Source organism: Panulirus ornatus, chromosome 20 (genome assembly GCF_036320965.1).
Source record: "Panulirus ornatus isolate Po-2019 chromosome 20, ASM3632096v1, whole genome shotgun sequence".
Classification (NCBI taxonomy): domain Eukaryota; kingdom Metazoa; phylum Arthropoda; class Malacostraca; order Decapoda; family Palinuridae; genus Panulirus; species Panulirus ornatus.
The window spans coordinates 55742097-55763953 of NC_092243.1; the positions used below are offsets into that span (position 1 = coordinate 55742097).

Genomic DNA, 21857 nt, shown 5'->3' on the forward strand with positions numbered 1-21857 from the left:
TTCAGGGACGTGAATGCAAGAGTTTTGAAGAGAGAGGCAATTGTGCAGTCTGTTTTGGATGAGAGGGCTTGGGAAGTGAGTCAGTTGTTCGTTGATGACACAGCGCTGGTGGCTGATTCGGGTGAGGATCTGCAGAAACTGGTGACTGAGTTTGGTAAAGTGTGTGAAAGAAGAAAGCTGAGAGTAACTGGAATAAGAGGATGGATTTTAGGTGCGGTAGGGTTGAGGGACAAGTCAATTTGGAAGTAAGTCTGAATGGAGAAAAACTGGAGGAAGTGAAGTGTTTTGGATATCTGGGTGTGGATTTGGCAGCGCATAGAACCATGGAAGCGGAAGTGAGTCACAGGGTGGAGGAGGGGGGCGAAAGTTCTGGGAGCAGTGAAGAATGTATGGAAGGCGAGAACATTATCTTGGAAAGCAAAAATGGGTATGTTTGAAAGAGTAGTGGTTCCAATAATGTCATATGGATGCGAGGCGTGGGCTATGGATAGAGTTGTGCGGGGGAGGATGGATTTGTTGGAAATGAGATGTTTGAGGACAATATGTGGTGTGAAGTGGTTTGATCGAGTAAGTAATGAAAGGGTAAGAGAGATGTGTGGTAATAGATATAGTGTGGTTGAGGGAGCAGAAGAAGGTATATTGAAATGGTTTGTTCAAATAGAGAGAATTAGTGAGGAAAGATTGACAAAGAGGATATATGGGTCAGAGGTGCAGTGAACGAGGAGAAGTGGGAGACTAAATTGGAGGTGGAAAGATGGAGTGAAAAAATTTTGAGTGATCGGGCCCTAAACAAGCAGGGGGGTGAAAGGCTTGTAAGGAATAGAGTAAATTGGAAAGATGTGGTATACTGGGGTCGATGTGCTGTCAATGGAATGAACCAGGGCATGTGAAGCGTCTGGGGTAAATGTTGTATCTTCCATTATTAGATATACAAAGAATTATAACCTTAACATTAGTGTTGGTCTATACAAATTGGATAGCTTTATTGTCGATAAAATTTTCTAAGCAATTCCCTCTCTAGTTCACAAAATAAGTTTATGATACGCTCGTTGTGTTGGAAATCAAATGTCTAAGGACAATATACGGTGTGAGGTGGTTTGATCGAGTAAGTAATGAAAGAGTAAGAGAGATGTGTGATAATAAAACGATTGTGGTTGAGAGAGCAGAAATGGTTTGGTCACATGGAGTGAGAGTGAAGAAAGATTGACAAAGAGGATATATGTGTTAGAGGTGGAGAGAACGAGAAGTAATAGACCAAATTGGAGAGGTGGAAGGATGGAGTTAAAAAGATTGTGAGCGATCGGACCCTGAATATACAGGACGGTGAAAGGCGTGAAAGGAATAGAGTGAATTGGAACGATGTGGTATACCCGGGTCGACGCGCTGTCAATGGATTGAACCAGGGCATATGAAGCGTTCTAGGATAAACCATGGAAAGTTTTGTGGGGCCTGGATGTGGAAAGGGAGATGTGGTTTCGGTGCATAATACCTGACAGGTAGAGATTGAGTGTAAACGAATGAAGCCCTTTGTTGTCTTTTCGTAGCGCTTCTTCGGGTGCGTAGGGCGGGCAGGGCGATGCTGTTTTTCATATGTGCTGGGGTGGCGACGGAAATGGATGAATATATATACATATATATATATATATATATATATATATATATATATATATATATATATATATATATATATATATATATATTTTTTTTTTTTTTTTTTCTTTTTTTTATTTTGCTTTGTCGCTGTCTCCCGCGTTAGCGAGGTAGCGCAAGGAAACAGACGAAAGAATGAAGAATGGTCCGACCCACCCACATACACATGTACATACATACACGTCCACACACGTGAATATACATACCTATACCTCTCAACGTATACATATATATACACACACAGACATATACATATATACACATGTACATAATTCATACTCTGCCTTTATTCATTCTCATCGCCACCTCGCCACACATGAAATAACAGCCCCCTCCCCCCTCATGTGTGCGAGGTAGTTCTAGGAAAAGACAACACTCAGTCTCTAGCTGTCATGTAAAAATGCACCGAAACCATAGCTCCCTTTCTCCCTCCTCCGGACAACTCTATCCATAGCCCGCGCCTCGCAACCATACTGACATTGTTGGAACCACTATTCCTTCATACATACCCATTTTTGCTTTCGGAGATAATGTTCTCGACTTCTACACATTCTTCAAGGCACCCAGAATTTTCGCCCCTTCCCCCACCCTATGTTTCACTTCCGCTTCCATGGTTCCATCCGCTGCCAAATCCACTCCCAGATATCTAAAACACTTTACTTCCTCCAGTTTTTCTCCATCCAAACTTACCTCCCAATAGACTTGACCCTCAACACTACTGTACCTAATAACCTTGCTCATATTCACATTTACTCTCAACTTTCTTCTTTCACACACTTTACTAAACTCAGTCACCAGCTTCTGCAGTTTCTCACATGAATCAGCCACCAGCGCTGTATCATCAGCGAACAACAACTGATTCACCTCCAAAGCTCTCTCATGCACAACAGACTGCATACTTGCCCCTCTTTCCAAAACTCTTGCATTCACCTCCCTAACAACCCCATCCGTAAACAAATTAAACAACCATGGAGACATCACACACCCCTGTCGCAAGCCTACATTCACTGAGAGCCAATCACTTTCCTCTCTTCCTAGACGTACACATGCCTTACATCCTCGATAAAAACTTTTCACTGCTTCTAACAACTTGCCTCCCACACCATATATTCTTAATACCTTCCACAGAGCATCTCTATCAACTCTATCATATGCCTTCTCCAGATCCATAAATGCTACATACAAATCCATTTGCTTTCCTAAGTATTTCTTACATACATACTTCAAAGCGAACACCTGATCCACACATCCTCTACCACTTCTGAAACCACACTGCTCTTCCCCAACCTGATGCTCTCCACATGCCTTCACCCTCTCAATCAATACCCTCCCATATAATTTACCAGGAATACTCCACAAACGTATACCTCTGTAATTTGAGCACTCACTTTTATCCCCTTTGCCTTTGTAGAATGGCATTATGCAAGCATTCCGCCAGTCCTCAGGCTCCTCACAATGAATCATACACACATTAAATAACCTTACCAACCAGTCAACAATACAGTCACTCCATTATTTAATAGATTCCGCTGCAATACCACCCAAATCCGCTGCCTTGCCGGCTTTCATCTTCCGCAAAGCTTTTACTACCTCTTCTCTGTTTACCAAATCATTTTCCCTAACCCTCTCACTTTGCACACCACCTCGACCAAAATACCCTATATCTGCCACTCTATCATCAAACACATTCAACAAACCTTCAAAATACTCACTCCATCTCCTTCTCACATCACCACTACTTGTTATCACCTCCCCATTTGCCCCCTTCACTGAAGTTCCCATTTGTTCCCTTGTCTTACGCACTTTATTTACCTCCTTCCAAAACATCTATATATTTTCCCTAAAATTTGATGATACTCTCTCACCCCGACTCTCATTTGCCCTCTTTTTCACCTCTTGCACCTTTCTCTTGACCTTCTGCCTCTTTCTTTTATACATCTCCCACTCATTTGCATTATTTCCCTGCAAGAATCGTCCAAATGCCTCTCTCTTCTCTTTCACTAATAATCTTACTTCTTCATCCCACCACTCACTACCCTTTCTAATCTGTCCACCTCCCACGCTTCTCATGCCACAAGCATCTTTTGCGCAAGCCATCACTGCTCCCCTAAATGCATCCCATTCCTCCCCCACTCCCCTTACCTCCTTTGTTCTCACCTTTTTCCATTCTGTACTCAGTCTCTCCTGGTACTTCCTCATACAAGTCTCCTTCCCAAGCTCACTTACTCTCACCACTCTCTTCACCCCAACATTCTCTCTTCTTTTCTGAAAACCTCTACAAATCTTCACCTTCGGCTCCACAAGTTAATGATCAGACATCCCTCCAGTTGCACCTCTCAGCACATTAACATCCAAAAGTCTCTCTTTTGCGCGCCTATCAATTAACACGTAATCCACTAACGCTTTCTGGCTATCTCTCCTACTTACATACGTATACTTATGTATATCTCGCTTTTTAAACCAGATATTCCCAATCACTAGTCCTTTTCAGCACATAAATCTACAAGCTCTTCCCCATTTCCATTTACAACACTGAACACCTCATGTATACCAATTATTCCCTTAACTGCCACATTACCCACCTTTGCATTCAAATCACCCATCACTATAACCCGGTCTCGTGCATCAAAACTACAAACACACTCATTCAGCTGCTCCCAAAACACTTATATATATATATATATATATATATATATATATATATATATATATATATATATATATATATATATATATATATATATAGGGGAGAAAGAATACTTCCCACGCATATATATACAATGCCTAATAAATCCAAAGTGACGAATTTAGAAATATTACCTTCATGTCGCTAATTCTTTAAAAGTACAAGTAACCGGGTTAACCGAGAGGTTTATGACTGATACATAACAATGAGTAGGTCAGCTTGCGGTGCTGCAGTATTGTGACACTTAAGAATAGGTCAAGATATGTTTACTTGGCGGGTTATCAGTCTGGAATTCTTCTAAAAGTTCCTTGACGAAGCTCGGCCAAGCAGCAGCAGCCGCTACTAACGTGCACAGTACTAGGACTCTCATGCTGGTGGTGACAGCACTGAGTTCTCGCACTTGGCTTATTCCACTCTCGACTGGACCCCGTTCGTACCTTTTGCTTCAGTCTGATAACGCTGAGTCTGGCCAACATGTTGTGTAACAGATTGTCGTTATATAAGTTCCTTTACACAAATAACATTTAGGAATAACATATGCACGCAGGTGTAGTAAGGTTAATATATTTGTATTTCAACTAATACATATGGAGACTTTATATACAGAATTATGAAAATATTAAGGGGTGCAAAGTGACATATGCTCACTCTATCACACTTATGTACTAAAATGATGCTTGAAGACTTTTATTCAATTAGTTCATAAAAGAAAAAAAATCTACTTTAGATATATATATATATATATATATATATATATATATATATATATATATATATATATATATATATATATATATATATATATTGGAAAGGATCACAATTTTGCGCGTGATCAAGATATTCCTGTGAGTCCACGGGGAAAAATGAAACACGAAAAGTTCCCAAGTGCACTTTCGTGTAATAATCACATCATCAGGGGAAACACAAGAGAGAAATATAACAGTCAGTTGATATACATCGAAGAGACGAAGCTAGGACGCCATTTAGTAAACACGAAGCTAGGACGCCATTTAGTGAACATATTTACTAAATGGCGTCCTAGCTTCGTCTCTTCGATGTATATCAACTGACTGTTATATTTCTCTCTTGTGTCTCCCCTGATGATGTGATTATTACACGAAAGTACACTTGGGAACTTTTCGTGTTTCATTTTCCCCGTGGACCCACAGGAATATATATATATATATATAAATATATATATATATATATATATATATATATATATATATATATATATATATATATATATATATATATATATATATATACTTATTATTATTATCATTATTATTTTCATTATCATTATACTTAGTCGCAGTCTCCCATGTCAGCGAAGTAGCGCAAAGAAACAGACGAAAGAATGACCCAACCCACCCACATACACATGTATATACAATTATGCCCTCACACGCATAAATACATATACCCATACATTTCTACTTATACATACATATACATATTCAGATATAAACATACACACTCATGTACGTATTCATACTTGCTGCCTTCATTTATTCTCGTCGCCACCCTGCCACACATGAAAAACAGCCCCCCCCGCACACACACACACACACACACACACACACACACACACATACACCCACCCCCCCGCTCGCGCGTGGATGGATTAAAAAAGATTTTGAGCGATCGGGGCCTGAACATGCAGAAGGGTGAAAGGCGTGCAAGGAGTAGAGTGAATTGGAACGATATGGTATACCGGGGTCGTAGTGCTGTCAATGGATTGAACCAGAGCATGTGAAGCGTCTGGGGTAAACCATTGAAATTTTGTAGGGCCTTGATGTGGAAAGGGAGCTGTAGTTTTGGTGCATTATACATGACAGCGAGAGACTCATTGTGAACGAAAGTTGCCTTTGTCGTCTTTTCTTGGCGCTGCCTCGCGCGCGTGAGGGGGGAGGGGGTTGTTATTTCATGTGTGGCGGGGTGGCGACGGGAATGAATATTGGCAGCATGTATGAATTATGTACATGAGCTTATATGTATATGTCTGTGTATGTGTATACATGTATACATTGAAATGTATAGGTATGTATATGTGCGTGTATGGACGTGTATGTGGGTGGGTTAGGCCATTCTTTCGTCTGTTTCTTTGTGCTACCTCGCTATCGTGGGAGACAGCGACAAAGTATGATAAATCAATGAATAAATAGATAAGTGAATAAATAGATAGATAAATGAATAAATATATATATATATATATATATATATATATATATATATATATATATATATATATATTATATATATATATATATATATATATATATATATATATCATACAAAGCTCCAGCAGCCAGGATCGAACCTGGGACCCCTTGTGCGCGTTCATATACACTTTATTCGTATTCATATAACTCCGCGTTGTACAGTCAGGTTCGATAAAACGCTATCAGCTGGCTATGTGTTCTGTTCGGAAACAACCGATAGACCCCGTTGCTCACCATTGTGAGACGAAGGGTATTCGAGTACTTAGTATTTCGAATAGTTGTTTCCTATTATACAGTCCCTTAGCCTAGCGGTTAGCATGCCTGCCTCTTGCACAAGGGGTCCCAGGTTCGATCCTGGCTGATGGAGCTTTGTATGTTCTATAAAGGTGCGCGTTCATATACACTTTATTCGTATATATATATATATATATATATATATATATATATATACTGGAAAGTATCACAATTTTGCGCGTGATCAAGTTATTCCTTTGAGTTTACGGGGAAAATGAAACACGATAAGTTCCCAAGTGCACTTTTGTGTAATAATCACATCATCAGGGGAGACACAAGAGGGAAATATAACAGTCAGTCGATGTACATCGAAGAGACGAAGCTAGGACGCCATTTGGTAAACATGCGATTATCCAAGACAGATAACGAGCGTTCATAAACTTATCATTTTACAAATTCTATCATTAATAAAGCTATCTAAATCTATAGACCATCACTAATATTAAGATTATAATTTTTTGTGTGTTTAATAATAGAAGATTCAATGATATTTCTCGTGGTAATAGAGTTAGAGTTGATAACTGAGATGGCATTACTCCAGTCAATACAAAGATCATAGTTTTTAACGCGATTAAACAAGGCATTTGATTCTTGTCCTGTTCTTATACTATATTCATGTTGCTTAAGTCTAACAGAAAGTTCCTTACCAGTCTGTCCAACATAAAACTCATCACAATTTCTACATGGCACTTTATAGATGCATCCAGGAGAATTTTCTGGTGAATTCTTGATTAAGATATTCTTTATAGTATCATTGTTGCTGAAGGCAACATTTACATTAATGCATTTAAGCAACATAGGAAGTAAAGTGAAATTATTATTAAAAGGGAGAATTAAAAGATTCTTGTTGTCAATGGGAGGTTTGGGTTCAAGTCTATAAAATGATTTCTTTGCGAACTTAAGGGATTTATCAATGAAAGATCTATGGTACTTTAACTTAGATCTAATAATATATATATATATATATATATATATATATATATATATATATATATATATATATATATATATATATATATATATATTTATATGTATATATATATATATATATATATATATATATATATATATATATATATATATATATATATATATATATATATATATATATATATATATATATATATATATATATATTTATATGTATATATATATATATATATATATATATATATATATATATATATATATATATATATATATATATATATATATATATATATATATACTGGAAATGATCACAATTGAGCGCGTGATCGAGTATATTCCTGATTCCAACGGGAAATGAAACACGATAAGTTTCCAAGTGCACTTCCGTGTAATAATCACAACATCAGGGGAGATAAAGAAAGAAATATACCAGTCAGTTGAAATGTAACGAAGAGACGTTCCTAGGACGCCATTTGGTAAACAAGTGACTTCCCGAATGGAGGTCGGGTGCGTATCATATACTTATTATGTGGACAAAAAAGGGAACTGTTTACAAATGTTATCAACAATATAGCCATCCACTTTGTATAGACTTTCACTAATATTCTTTTATCAGCAAAGGAATGCTTGCCAGTAGCACTCACTGCATGCCTTTCACCCTCCTGCATGTTTCTCATGTACTTCTCACACAGCCTTTAAACGAAAGGCCCTGATAAACACATCATCTACAACTTCTAGAACCATATTTCTCCTCCTCATTCTGATGCTTTGTACATAACTTCCCCTTCTGAGCTACGAACTTTTACCTCTGTAGTTTGAACATTATGAGAGAATTGACAAAAAATTTAAACAAGAAAACTGCTCCCTGACACACCTAGCTACCCAGGTTAACCCACGCCAAATAACCCACCTTAACCACTCTCCCTTCTAACGGTTGCTGTTCGGTCAAGTCAGTGTGACTGCTCCAACTACAGAGGTATACGTTCGTTAAGTGCACCTGGTAAGTTGTGTGGGATAGAGGTAACTAAGAAGGTGAATGCATGTACAAAGGTTAAGATCTAGGAGGAACATTACATATATATTTATACGTATATGGACATGTGGGGCAGGGAAAGACACTCACGACGTCAAAGACCTGGTTGATATCATCAATTAGAAACATAAATCTAAGGAACACAATCATGATGTAATACTGTCTACTCAAGTAATACGAAGTATGACACTGAAGATTTTCACAACGACAGACAGATATCAATGTGCCTGGGAGCATATTATAAACGTACAAGAAAAATGTTTTTCATTTGACGCATGTCAACAAAGAATATGCAAAGTTAAAGAATGATTTTTGTTAGTGAGTTCTGAACACTACAATTATATATATAAGCATTTCATCTATAACAATATTGTACCTCTGATACTTGAAAAGTGTCGTAACTTTTGTTGATATAAACAGTTCAGTTGTTATATATCCTAATACATAAACCAATTACTTTTGTTTGATTTTTGCCAAATATTCACGCACCGTGAAACTTCTTGGCCATCTAATTCAATACAACCCAATCCTTGTTAACTTCTTCCTCAAACTGTAACTTGCAAAATACTCCTGTAATCACTGTCTTCTTCTCGAACTTACTAAATATTCTGCATCCTCTTTTGTGCTGCCGTCAACAGGATAGGTTGGAGTTCACAGTAAATGCGCTGCTCTACCGGCAAAAATCAATCAATAAGAAAAATGCGCATGAGACACCTAAGGGAACATATAAAAGAAAACTTGATGTGAGAGAACAGTTCTACATGAAGCCATATGTACGTTTTTTTCTATTACGAGCATAATTGGATTTAGATCTCCATGTATCAGTTTCTTGCACACGTATGATAATACGGGATTATGTCAGTGTGCTCTCTTTGGTATTTCTATAATTCTTTACAAAAGCTTGTATATCTTTTTCTTTTGTATAAAAATCGATTTCCATTAGTATATCTGGTATATTTGTAATTACTAACTTTTATTTCATTGTAAATTATTTTATATAATGACAATCGGTTACACAATATATGGCCAGACTCAACGTTATCAGATTGAGGCAAAAGGTACGAACAGGGTCCATGTCGAGAGTGGAATATATAAGACAAGTGAGAGAACTCATTGCCATCACTGCCAGCATGAGAGTCCTGGTACTGTGCACGTTAGTAGCGGCTGCTGCCGCCTGGCCAAGCATCGGCGAGGAACTTCTTGAAGAATTCCAGAATGATAGCCCACCAAGTAAGCACATCATTGTTATACATCAGCCATAAAGCTTTCAGTTAACAATGTTATTTCTACATTTTAAGAATCGATAACATTGATATAATATTTCTGAATTCGTCAATTTCAATTTCGTAAACACTGTATTTTTGTGTATCCTTCCTAAGTTGGATTTGTAAGAAGCATAAGTTTCGACACATTTTGATATACACACGACTAGATATATAATTAATCACACAATCTTTCAATATATCAAAACGATAGATATACGAAATGATCATGATATATTTTTCTTTATGTCAGACTAACACCAATACATGCAGATCAATATTCTAAGCTAAGGCTAATATGCACTAACTATGGAGACAATTCTTTTTGTGCACTTATCTTTCATAGTCTAGCAAAATGCTGGTCAATCTATGTCTCGATTTTCACTACAGTCTACTTGAAGTATCTGCTCTCTTAAAACATGATCTTCATATCAATATATAAATATATATATATATATATATATATATCTGCGAGTGGATCTGGCAGCGGATGGAACAATGGAAGCGGAAGTGGATCATAGGGTGGGGGAGGCGGCGAAAATCCTGGGAGCCTTGAAGAATGTGTGGAAGTCGAGAACATTATCTCGGAAAGCAAAAATGGGTGTTTGAAGGAATAGTGGTTCCAACAATGTCGCATGGTTGCGAGGCGTGGGCTATGGATAGAGTTGTGCGCAGGAGGATGGATGTGCTGGAAATGAGATGTTTGAGGACAATGTGTGGTGTGAGGTGGTTTGATCGAGTAAGTAACGTAAGGGTAAGAGAGATGTGTGGAAATAAAAAGAGCGTTGTTGAGAGAGCAGAAGAGGGTGTTTTGAAATGGTTTGGGCACATGGAGAGAATGAGTGAGGAAAGATTGACCAAGAGGATATATGTGTCGGAGGTGGAGGGAACGAGAAGTGGGAGACCAAATTGGAGGTGGAAAGATGGAGTGAAAAAGATTTTGTGTGATCGGGGCCTGAACATGCAGGAGGGTGAAAGGAGGGCAAGGAATAGAGTGAATTGGATCGATGTGGTATACCGGGGTTGACGTGCTGTCAGTGGATTGAATCAGGGCAAGTGAAGCGTCTGGGGTAAACCATGGAAAGCTGTGCAGGTGTGTGTGTTTGCGTGTGTGGACGTGTGTATATACATGTGGATGGGGGTGGGTTGGGCCATTTCTTTCGTCTGTTTCCTTGCGCTACCTCGCAGATGCGGGAGACAGCGACAAAGCAAAGAAAAAAAAGAAAAAGAAAATATATATGCAAGCTGGGAGCAGATTTTCTCTGCTGCACATAAACTGAATACGACAGAATATTCAGAAGTATTAATTTATTATTTTCTCTAATTCTTTTAATATTGTTCCAACAGTAAGTGGGTACTTGAAAAACAGTTGTCAAAATTTTTCCATTTCATTTCAATCAAGCTTTCGCCTTCACAGAGGCATCATCAGGAATCTACAAAAAAGAGAAAAATTGCGTCATAAATCTTGGATAGGAAATGTGAAACGCAAGCAAGTACATGAAAAACAAATTTGAAAGAACCATAGTACATACAACATAGTTAGTGAAAACATTATAAGCGACACAAATTAACAATGCCATGAAGGACAGCTTGAACTACAAACTGAATACATAAAATGATTTATTCGTTTATTCATTTATTTCGTTTTAATACAAGGAAGCAAGAGTACTTTCATTAACATGATCTCTTTTCTCTGTTATAGGTGTGAGCATTGCCAAGAAACAACTGGATATCACCCATCTGGTAGACAGGATTTACGATAATATCCGTGATCCTGAACTACAGGCCACGGCAGAATCTTTCAAACCTGATGAGGATCTCTCCTTGTATAGTGACGATGGTGCAGCCGCTCAAAGACTTATGGCTGAGGTGAACGGGCATACCCTGTTGCAGCAACACAATTGGTTCTCTCTCTTTAACCCACGTCATCGCGAAGAGGCTCTTATGTTCTTTGACGTTCTCATTCATTGCAAGACATGGGAGTCCTTCATCAACAACGCCGCCTTCTTCCGTGCCAATATGAATGAGGGTGTCTTCTTATATGGACTCTATGTGGGTGTCATTCACTCCCCCTTAGGACAGGGTATTGCTCTTCCTCCACTTTACGAAGTTACTCCCCACATGTTTACAAACACTGAAGTCATAAATAAGGCGTACACTGCCAAGATGACCCAGCAAGGAGGTGAATTTGAAATGAGTTTCACTGGAACACTAAAGAACAAAGAGCAACGTGTGGCCTACTTCGGAGAAGACATTGGCATGAACATGCATCACGTGACTTGGCATATGGACTTTCCATTTTGGTGGAAGGACTCCTATGGCTATCATTTAGATCGCAAAGGTGAGCTCTTCTTCTGGGCCCATCACCAGCTTACTGTTCGCTTTGACGCAGAGCGTCTCTCCAACTGGTTGGATCCCGTTGACGAATTGCACTGGGATGACATTATTTACGAAGGTTTTGCTCCTCACACTAGTTACAAATATGGTGGTGAGTTCCCTGCTCGTCCAGACAATGTTCGATTCGAAGATGTACACGGAGTAGCTCGAGTGCGTGACATGATCATCACTGAGAGTCGCATACGTGACGCAATTGCTCATGGATACATCGTTGACAAAGATGGAAACAGCATTGACCTCATGAACGAACATGGAATTGATGTTTTAGGAGACATCATTGAATCATCCATGTATAGTCCCAACGTTCAGTACTATGGTTCCCTGCATAACGTCGCTCACATTATGCTTGGTCGACAGGGAGATCCTCATGGAAAATTCAACATGCCTCCAGGTGTCATGGAGCATTTTGAGACTGCTACACGAGACCCAAGTTTCTTCCGGCTTCATAAGTATATGAACAACATATTTAAGGAACATAAGGACCTGCTTCCTCCTTACAGTGAGGAGCAAGTCCACTTCGCAGGGGTATCGTTAGAAAACGTCGCCATTGAAGGAGAACTTAGAACATTCTTCGAGAAATTCAGATTCAGTATCAAGAATGCTGTCGATAAAGGTTTGAGCGTTGAGGAAAAAGAAATCGATGCTCTTACACTTCGCCTAAACCACCATGAGTTTAACTATAGTATTGACGTCAACAACAACAATGAACAAGATGTCCTGGGCACAGTTCGCATCTTCCTATGCCCCCGAAGAGATTCCAACGGCTTGAAATATAGCTGGGAGGAGAGACGGTGGTTCTGTATTGAAACAGACAAGTTCTGGAAAAAGCGTAAGTACAATGTGCATGACTGTCTTTAACCCTGGGAATATTCCAAGAATTGATCTAAATTCACGGTATCCTCTGTGTAAATTCCTTGCCAAATAGTTGTTTACTTCCATTCTGCACCTTTTTAGGTGGAAGTGTTGAATATTCTTTGTGAAATATCTAAGATTGTGATAAGTTGGGTACATTTAAACCAATGAGGGCAGACTCATAGATTCTCTCGACATTCATAGTAGGTGATATATCAGAGACCGTCTAAATCTAAACACTTTGGAATACATTTTAGAATGAAATATTTTTTCTATAATAGCGTTCCCTCAACAAACAAGGATACATCACCTCGATTCGGCTTAAAGTAATGTGATACATAAAAGAAATTTAGACCATTGTTTTTCATATACACAAATTTCACACAATTGTTTTCATCAATTTCGTGTTAACGACTCAACTTGCCGGTAGATTTCTAAAGAAAATCCGACATTTCAGTTTCTGAAAGATGTACTACAACTACATTAATTGTAAACACGAATAATGTCTTCTGCAATGCTTGAAGCGCTTTAACTCTTAATGTTATCGACTATTCAAATCGTAATATTGACAAGAAGCATTGACAGCTTTAAAAGATTTCTCCGAGTGTGTGTTTTACTGCTTTATGTACCAAATATCTTTTGCTTTGTCGCTGTCTCCCGCGTTAGCGAGGTAGCCCAAGGAAACAGACGAAAGAATGGCCCAACCCACCCACATACACATGTATATACATACACGTCCACACACGCACATATACATACCTATACATCTCAACGTATAAATATATATACACACACAGACATATACATATATACACATGTACATAATTCATACTGTCTGCCTTAATTCATTCCCATCGCCACCCCGCCACACATGAAATAACAACTCCCTCCCCTTCATGTGCGCGAGGTAGTGCTAGGAAAAGACAACAAAGGCCACAGTTGTTCACACTCAGTCTTTATCTGTCATGTAATAATGCAACGAAACCACAGCTCCCTTTCCACACCCAGGCCCCACAGAACTTTCCATGGTTTACCCCAGACGCTTCACATGCCCTGGTTCAATCCACTGACAGCACATGGACCCCGGTATACCACATCGTTCCAATTCACTCTATTCCATGCACGCATTTCACCCTCCTGCATGTTCAGGCCCCGATCACTCAAAATCTTTTTCACTCTATCTTTCCACCTCCAATTTGGTCTCCCACTTCTCCTCGTTCCCTCCACCTCTGACACATACATCCTCTTTGTCAATCTTTCCTCACTCATTCTCTCCATGTGACCAAACCATTTCAAAGCACCCTCTTCTACTCTTTCAACCACACTCTTTTTATTACCACACATCTCTCTTACCCTTACATTACTTACTCGATCAAACCACCTCACACCACATATTGTCCTCAAACATCTCATTTTCAGCACATCCACCCTCCTGCGCACAACTCTATCCATAGCCCACGCCTCCCAACCATATAACATTGTTGGAACCACTGTTCCTTCAAACATACCCATTTTTTGCTTTCCGAGATAATGTTCTCGACTTCCACACATTCTTTAACGCTCCCAGAACTTTCGCCCCCTCCCCCACCCTATGATTCACGTCCGCTTCCATGGTTCCGTCCGCTGCCAAATCCACTTCCAGATATTTAAAACACTTCACTTCCTCCAGTTTCTCTCCATTCAAACTTATCTCCCAATTGATTTGTCCCTCAACGCTACAGCACATAATAACCTTGCTCTTATTTACCTTTACTCGCAGCTTTCTTCTTTCACACGCTTTACCAAACTCAGTCACCAGCTTCTGCAGTTTCTCACACGAATCAACCACCAGTGCTGTATCATCAACGAACAACAACTGACTCACTTCCCAAGCTCTCTCATCCACAACAGACTGCAAAGTTGCCCCTCTTTCCAAAACTCTTGCATTCACCTTCCTAACAACTCCATCCATAAACAAAGTAAACAACCATGGAGACATCACACACCTTTAACGCAAACCTACATTCACTGAGAACCAATCACTTTCCTCACTTCCTACACGTACACATGCCTTACAGCCTCGATAATAACTTTTCACTGCATCTAACAACTTGCCTCCCACACCATATATTTTCAATATCTTCTACAGAGCATCTCTATCAACTCTATCGTATGCCTTCTCCAGATCCACAAATGCTACATACAAATCCATTTGCTTTTCTAAGTATTTCTCAAATACATTTTTCAAAGCAAACATCTGATCTACACATCTTCTACCACTTATGAAACCACTCTGCTCTTCTCCAATCTGATGCTCTGTACATACCTTCACCCTCTCAAGTAATACCCTCCCATATAATTTCCCAGGAATACTCAACAAACAAATACCTCTGTAATTTGAGCACTCACTTTCATCCCCTTTGCCTTTGTACATTGGCACTGTGGAAGCATTCCGCCAATTCTCAGGCAGCTCACCAAGAGACATACATACATTGAATAACCTTACCAACCAGTCAACAATACAATCATCCCCTTTTTTAATAAATTCCACTGCAATACCATCCAAACCCGCCGCCTTGCTGGCTTTCATCTTCCGCAAAGCTTTTACTACCTCTTCTCTGTTTACCAAATCATTTTCCCTAACCCTCTCACTTTGCACACCACCTTGACCAAAACACCCTATATCTGCCACTGTATCATCAAACACATTCAACAAACCAACAAAATACTCACTCCATCCCCTTCTCACATCACCGCTACTTGTTATCACCTCCCCATTAGCGCCCTTCACTGAAGTTCCCATTTGTTCCCTTGTCTTATGCACTTTATTTACCTCCATCCAAAACATCTTTTTATTCTCCCTAAAATTTAATGATACTCTCTCACTCCAACTCTCATTTGCCCTCTTTTTCACCTCTTGCACCTTTCTCTTGACCTCCTGCCTCTTTCTTTTATAAATCTCCCACTCATTTGCATTATTTCCCTACAAAAATCGTCCAAATGCTTCTCTCTTCTCTTTCACTAATAATCTTACTTCTTCATCCCACCACTCACTACCCTTTCTAATCTGCCCACCTCCCACGCTTCTCATACCACAAGCATCTTTTGTGCAAACCATCACCGCTACCCTAAATACATCCCATTCCTCCCCCACTCCCCTTAATTCCTTAGTTCTCACCTTTTTCCATTATGTACTCAGTCTCTCCTGGTACTTCCTCACACAAGTCTCCTTCCCAAGCTCACTTACTCTCACCACTCTTTTCACCCCAACATTCTCTCTTCTTTTCTGAAAATCTACACAAATCTTCACCTTCGCCTCCACAAGATAATGATCAGACATCCCTCCAGTTGCACCTCTCCGCTCATTAACATCCAAAAGTCTCTCTTTCGCGCGCCTATCAATTAACACGTAATCCAATAACGCTCTCTGGCCATCTTTCCTACTTACATACGTATACTTATGTATATCGCTCTGTTTAAACCAAGTATTCTCAATCATCAGTCCTTTTTCAGCACATAAACCTACAAGCTCTTCACCATTTCCATTTACAACACTGAACACCCCATGTACACCAATTATTCCCTCAACTGCCACATTACTCACCTTTGCATTCAAATTACCCATCACTATAACCCGGTCTCGTGCATCAAAACTATTAACACACTCACTCAGCTGCTCCCAAAACACTTGCCTCTCATGATCTTTCTTCTCATGCCCAGGTTCATATGCACCAATGATCACCTATCTCTCTCCACCCACTTTCAGTTTTACCCATATCAATCTAGAGTTTACTTTCTTACACTCTATCACATACTCCCACCACTCCTGTTTCAGGAATAGTGCTACTCCTTCCCTTGCTCTTGTCCTCTCACTAACCCCTGACTTTACTCCCAAGACATTCCAAAACCACTCTTCCCCTTTACCCTTGAGATTTGTTTCGCTCAAAGCCACAACATCCAGGTTCCTCTCCTCAAACATACTACCTATCTCTCTTTTTTTCTCATCTTGGTTACATCCACACATATTTAGACACCCCAATCTGAGCCTTCGAGTAGGATGAGCCCTCTCCGCGTGACTCCTTCTTCTGTTTCCCCTTTCAGAAAGTTAAATACAATGAGGGGAGAGTTTCCAGTCCCCCGTTCCCGTCCCCTTTAGTCGCCTTTTACGACACGTGAGGAATTCGTGGGAAGTATTCTTTCTCCCCTATACTCAGCGATGAAATATATATATACATATATATATATATATATATATATATATATATATATATATATATATATATATATATATATATATATATATATGCATAGATATGTTGTTACGAACTCCGTGCTTATTCGAGCAAGGTCGCCAGTAACATATGTATGTTACAAATACTATACTGGTCCTTGTCTTTGCAAGGAAGTTAGATTTGTTATATTGCACAACTCGGTATAACGCTGTTTTGACGTTATGAGATTTAAACAAACACCAAGATTAGAATTACTTATAATGAAAGAATTCAAATGTACAAGGTGAACACATAAATCAGGCACGAATCATTTACGTTAACACTGAACATTTAACACTGAACATGAGTTAACGTTCCATAGAAGATTTCAAACCAGGAGATCTCTTTCCTTTGACACTTTGTTCGATAGCATTACACTTAGTTAGACCTGACGTGACACAGTAAACATCATCGTTACACTTAGTTAAACCTGACGTGACACAGTAAACATCATCGTTACACTTAGCTAAACCTGACGTGACACAGTAAACATCATCGTTACACTTAGTTATACCTGACGTAACACAGTAACATCTTACAAACTAGGGCAGCGGTGGCTACGGGGTTCGAAACAGGGAAAGCCTACATTACCTTGCTGGGCTCGGGACTGCTGAAGGAATCGACTCCCAGACGACCGTCTGAGCCTTTCATCTGAAGGACCAGCAAGGCAGGAACAGCTAGCCACGCCTCGACTCGCCACCTATTGCTACGATAGGCCAAAATGACACAATTGCCCTTGATAGGTCAAAAGACTGATTGTCACGCCCTTATCTTGACGTGATTGGCTGAAGGAGGCCTAAGGTCCCACCCACATATTCAAATTTCTTTGCTCCCGTGTCCAGGACAGCAGCGAATGTACGGGATGACATACCCCGCAGCTTGCCCCACGCCTTGACCTGACGCCGTTGACAAGGGTTTGGGTGCTAGAGGACTGGTCAACATCTGCTTCAAAACATAATTGCTAGGACAATTAACACGGTCAGGGAAGTGAGATCCGAGCCGATAGCAACCACACCCTACACCAAGGCACACCATACACAGAGATACACCAATCTCAAATATACGAACATGTGGGCACACACACGTGTTCGTAACAATATATATATATATATATATATATATATATATATATATATATATATATATATATATATATATATATATATATATATATATATATATATATATATGTATATACGTTGTGTGTTCTAATTCTCACCCCTCAGATGATCCTGTTCAACCAACGCACAGTTGATGAACAAATCTTTCCTGATATTCCTTCTAATATTTTTCTATCTCTTGCTACAAAATGTCGTTCATCTTTCTGATATATTTAAACACAGCTCTTAACGCTCGAATTTTTCAGCTCAGTTTGAAAACTTAAATCTTTTTACTTTCGTTTTTGCTCCCTTATTTATTGTTGATAAATGTATTGTCTCCAAAGATTTATGCTTAATCCTCTTACTTCATGTCAGGTCTTGCATATTTTCTATCAGTTCTTAAGGTATCTCACACTGAGGTGGCCAGAGTTGAAATACAGACTCCAATATACCGAGGTTTGCGTTTTCCTTTGTTACGTCTTCCGGATGTCTTATCCAGACATCTTTAAAAGAACTGTTTACTATCTACATGGTCGGTATGGTTTAGATACTTGATGGTTATGATCAGGCGTCAGTCACTCAGCTTTCTTTCTTAGGGAGGCAAATTTGTACAACCTTTCTATACTGCACTTTTCTGGAGCTTTTCATATACATTTTTGTGACTAGAGTCGATACTCATGTGACTTAATCATAATTTTGAATTTTTTTGCAAATCTTCTTATCCATATACATGAATGCTATACTAAAGATTAGCCGATGTAATGTGTGTCTATCTGTGTGCGTAAGTTAATCTTCCACCAGATCATTAGAATACAGTTATCTGATTAAATAAACGACTTATGCTTTTGTTTGTTACCTTCTGTTATCATCTTGGGAGATTCTCTGGCATATAGTCTTTAGGTGCAAACGCTTACGAATGGTAGAAATACAATGACAATTGATACAATGATCTGTGTTTTTCCATTTTCCAGTGACTCCTGGCGCAAATCACATCGTTCGCAGTTCCAGTGACTCCTCAGTAACTGTTCCTGATATGCCAAGCCTGGAAGCACTGATGAAACAAGCCAACGATGCTGTAGCCAACGGCGTCGAGATCGACCTAGGGAAACATGAACGCTCATGTGGAATCCCCAACAGAATGCTTCTTCCAAAGGGCAAGAGCGGCGGTATGGAATTTTACCTGTTTGTGGCTGTGACCAACGGTGAAGAGGAGAAGACCATGGATAACCCTGAGGAGATGGAGCATGCTGGCACCCACGCTCACTGTGGCATCCACGGTGAAAAATACCCTGACAAGCGGCCCATGGGTTACCCACTAGACCGTCACTTCCATGGCAAGCACACTATTCTGGATCTTCCGAATGTAAAGAAAACATTAGTCAAGCTTTTCCATGATGAAATGGAGAAAGACCCGTAGAAGAATTGTGAAGACATGAGTGGAATTGTGGTGGTAAGGAATTCCAGAATATAGCTAGAGTGCATCAGTGATATATATATATATATATATATATATATATATATATATATATATATATATATATATATATATATATATATATATATATATATATATATATATATATATATATATATATATATATATATATATATATATATATATATATATATATATATATATAATCAACTCGACATTAATCAACAACTTAGTATGAGTGTAACTGTCGCATCTACATTTTTCTTTTCTTCAAAATATTTCTTGAACAAGTAACGCATTTAGCCACAAACATTATTCAGCTGTACTTCTAATTGAAAATATAAAAAAGAAAAGATCAAATGCCTTTTACTTATATGAATATGCATCACTGGAAGAGACTTATCCTTGTCTGCGTATTACTACAAACGAACTTGTACACACAAATGTATATATATATATATATATATATATATATATATATATATATATATATATATATATATATATATATATATATATATATATATATATATATATATATATATATATATATATATATATATATATATCCGACACATATATCCTCTTGGTCAATCTTTCCTCACTCATTCTCTCCATGTGCCCAAACCATTTCAAAACACCCTCTTCTGCTCTCTCAACCACGCTCTTTTTATTTCCACACATCTCTCTTACCCTTACGTTACTTACTCGATCAAACCACCTCACACCACACATTGTCCTCAAACATCTCATTTCCAGCACAATCCATCCTCCTGCGCACAACTCTATCCATAGCCCACGCCTCGCAACCATACAACATCGTTGGAACCACTATTCCTTCAAACATACCCATCTTTGCATTCCGAGATAATGTTCTCGACTTCCACACATTCTTCAAGGCTCCCAGGATTTTCGCCCCCTCCCCCACCCTATGATCCACTTCCGCTTCCATGGTTCCATCCGCTGCCAGATCCACTCCCAGATATCTAAAACACTTTACTTCCTCCAGTTTTTCTCCATTCAAACTTACCTCCCAATTGACTTGACCCTCAACCCTACTGTACCTAATAACCTTCCTCTTATTCACATTTACTCTTAACTTTCTTCTTTCACACACTTTACCAAACTCAGTCACCAGCTTCTGCAGTTTCTCACATGAATCAGCCACCAGCGCTGTATCATCAGCGAACAACAACTGACTCACTTCACAAGCTCTCTCATCCCCAACAGACTTCATACTTGTCCCTCTTTTCAAAACTCTTGCATTCACCTCCCTAACAACCCCATCCATAAACAAATTAAACAACCATGGAGACATCACACACCCCTGCCGCAAACCTAAATTCACTGAGAACCAATCACTTTCCTCTCTTCCTACACGTACACATGCCTTACATCCTCGATAGAAACTATTCACTGCTTCTAACAACTTGCCTCCCACACCATATATTCTTAAAACCTTCCACAGAGCATCTCTATCAACTCTATCATATGCCTTCTCCAGATCCTTAAATTCTACATACAAAGCCATTTATTTTTCTAAGCATTTCTCACATACATTCTTCAAAGCAAACACCTGATCCACATATCCTCTACCACTTCTGAAACCACACTGCTCTTCCCCAATCTGATGCTCTGTACATGCCTTCGCCCTCTCAATCAATACCCTCCCATATAATTTACCAGGAATGCTCAACAAACTTATACCACTGTAATTTGAGCACTCACTCTTATCCCCTTTGC

The 21857-nt window shown here is 39.0% G+C and overlaps 1 protein-coding gene across 1 annotated transcript; it reads left to right on the forward strand.

The window, feature by feature from the left end:
- Window positions 1-9825: 9825 nt before the first annotated feature.
- On the forward strand, window positions 9826-20239 carry LOC139756022 (hemocyanin-like). The gene is made up of 3 exons (XM_071674967.1): window positions 9826-10048; window positions 11783-13306; window positions 19651-20239. The coding sequence occupies exons 1-3, from the start codon at window positions 9841-9843 to the stop codon at window positions 20094-20096; spliced, it is 2178 nt and encodes a 725-aa protein (XP_071531068.1). The 5' UTR covers window positions 9826-9840; the 3' UTR covers window positions 20097-20239.
- Window positions 20240-21857: the final 1618 nt, after the last annotated feature.

Excerpts from the sequence above, each read along its gene's own strand:
- LOC139756022 (XM_071674967.1), top strand. The coding sequence starts at position 9,841 with ATGGCCAGACTCAACGTTATCAGATTGAGGCAAAAGGTACGAACAGGG. Across the intron at positions 10,049-11,782 it reads CCAGAATGATAGCCCACCAA|GTGTGAGCATTGCCAAGAAA; the intron begins GTAAGCACATCA and ends TCTCTGTTATAG. Across the intron at positions 13,307-19,650 it reads AGACAAGTTCTGGAAAAAGC|TGACTCCTGGCGCAAATCAC; the intron begins GTAAGTACAATG and ends TCCATTTTCCAG.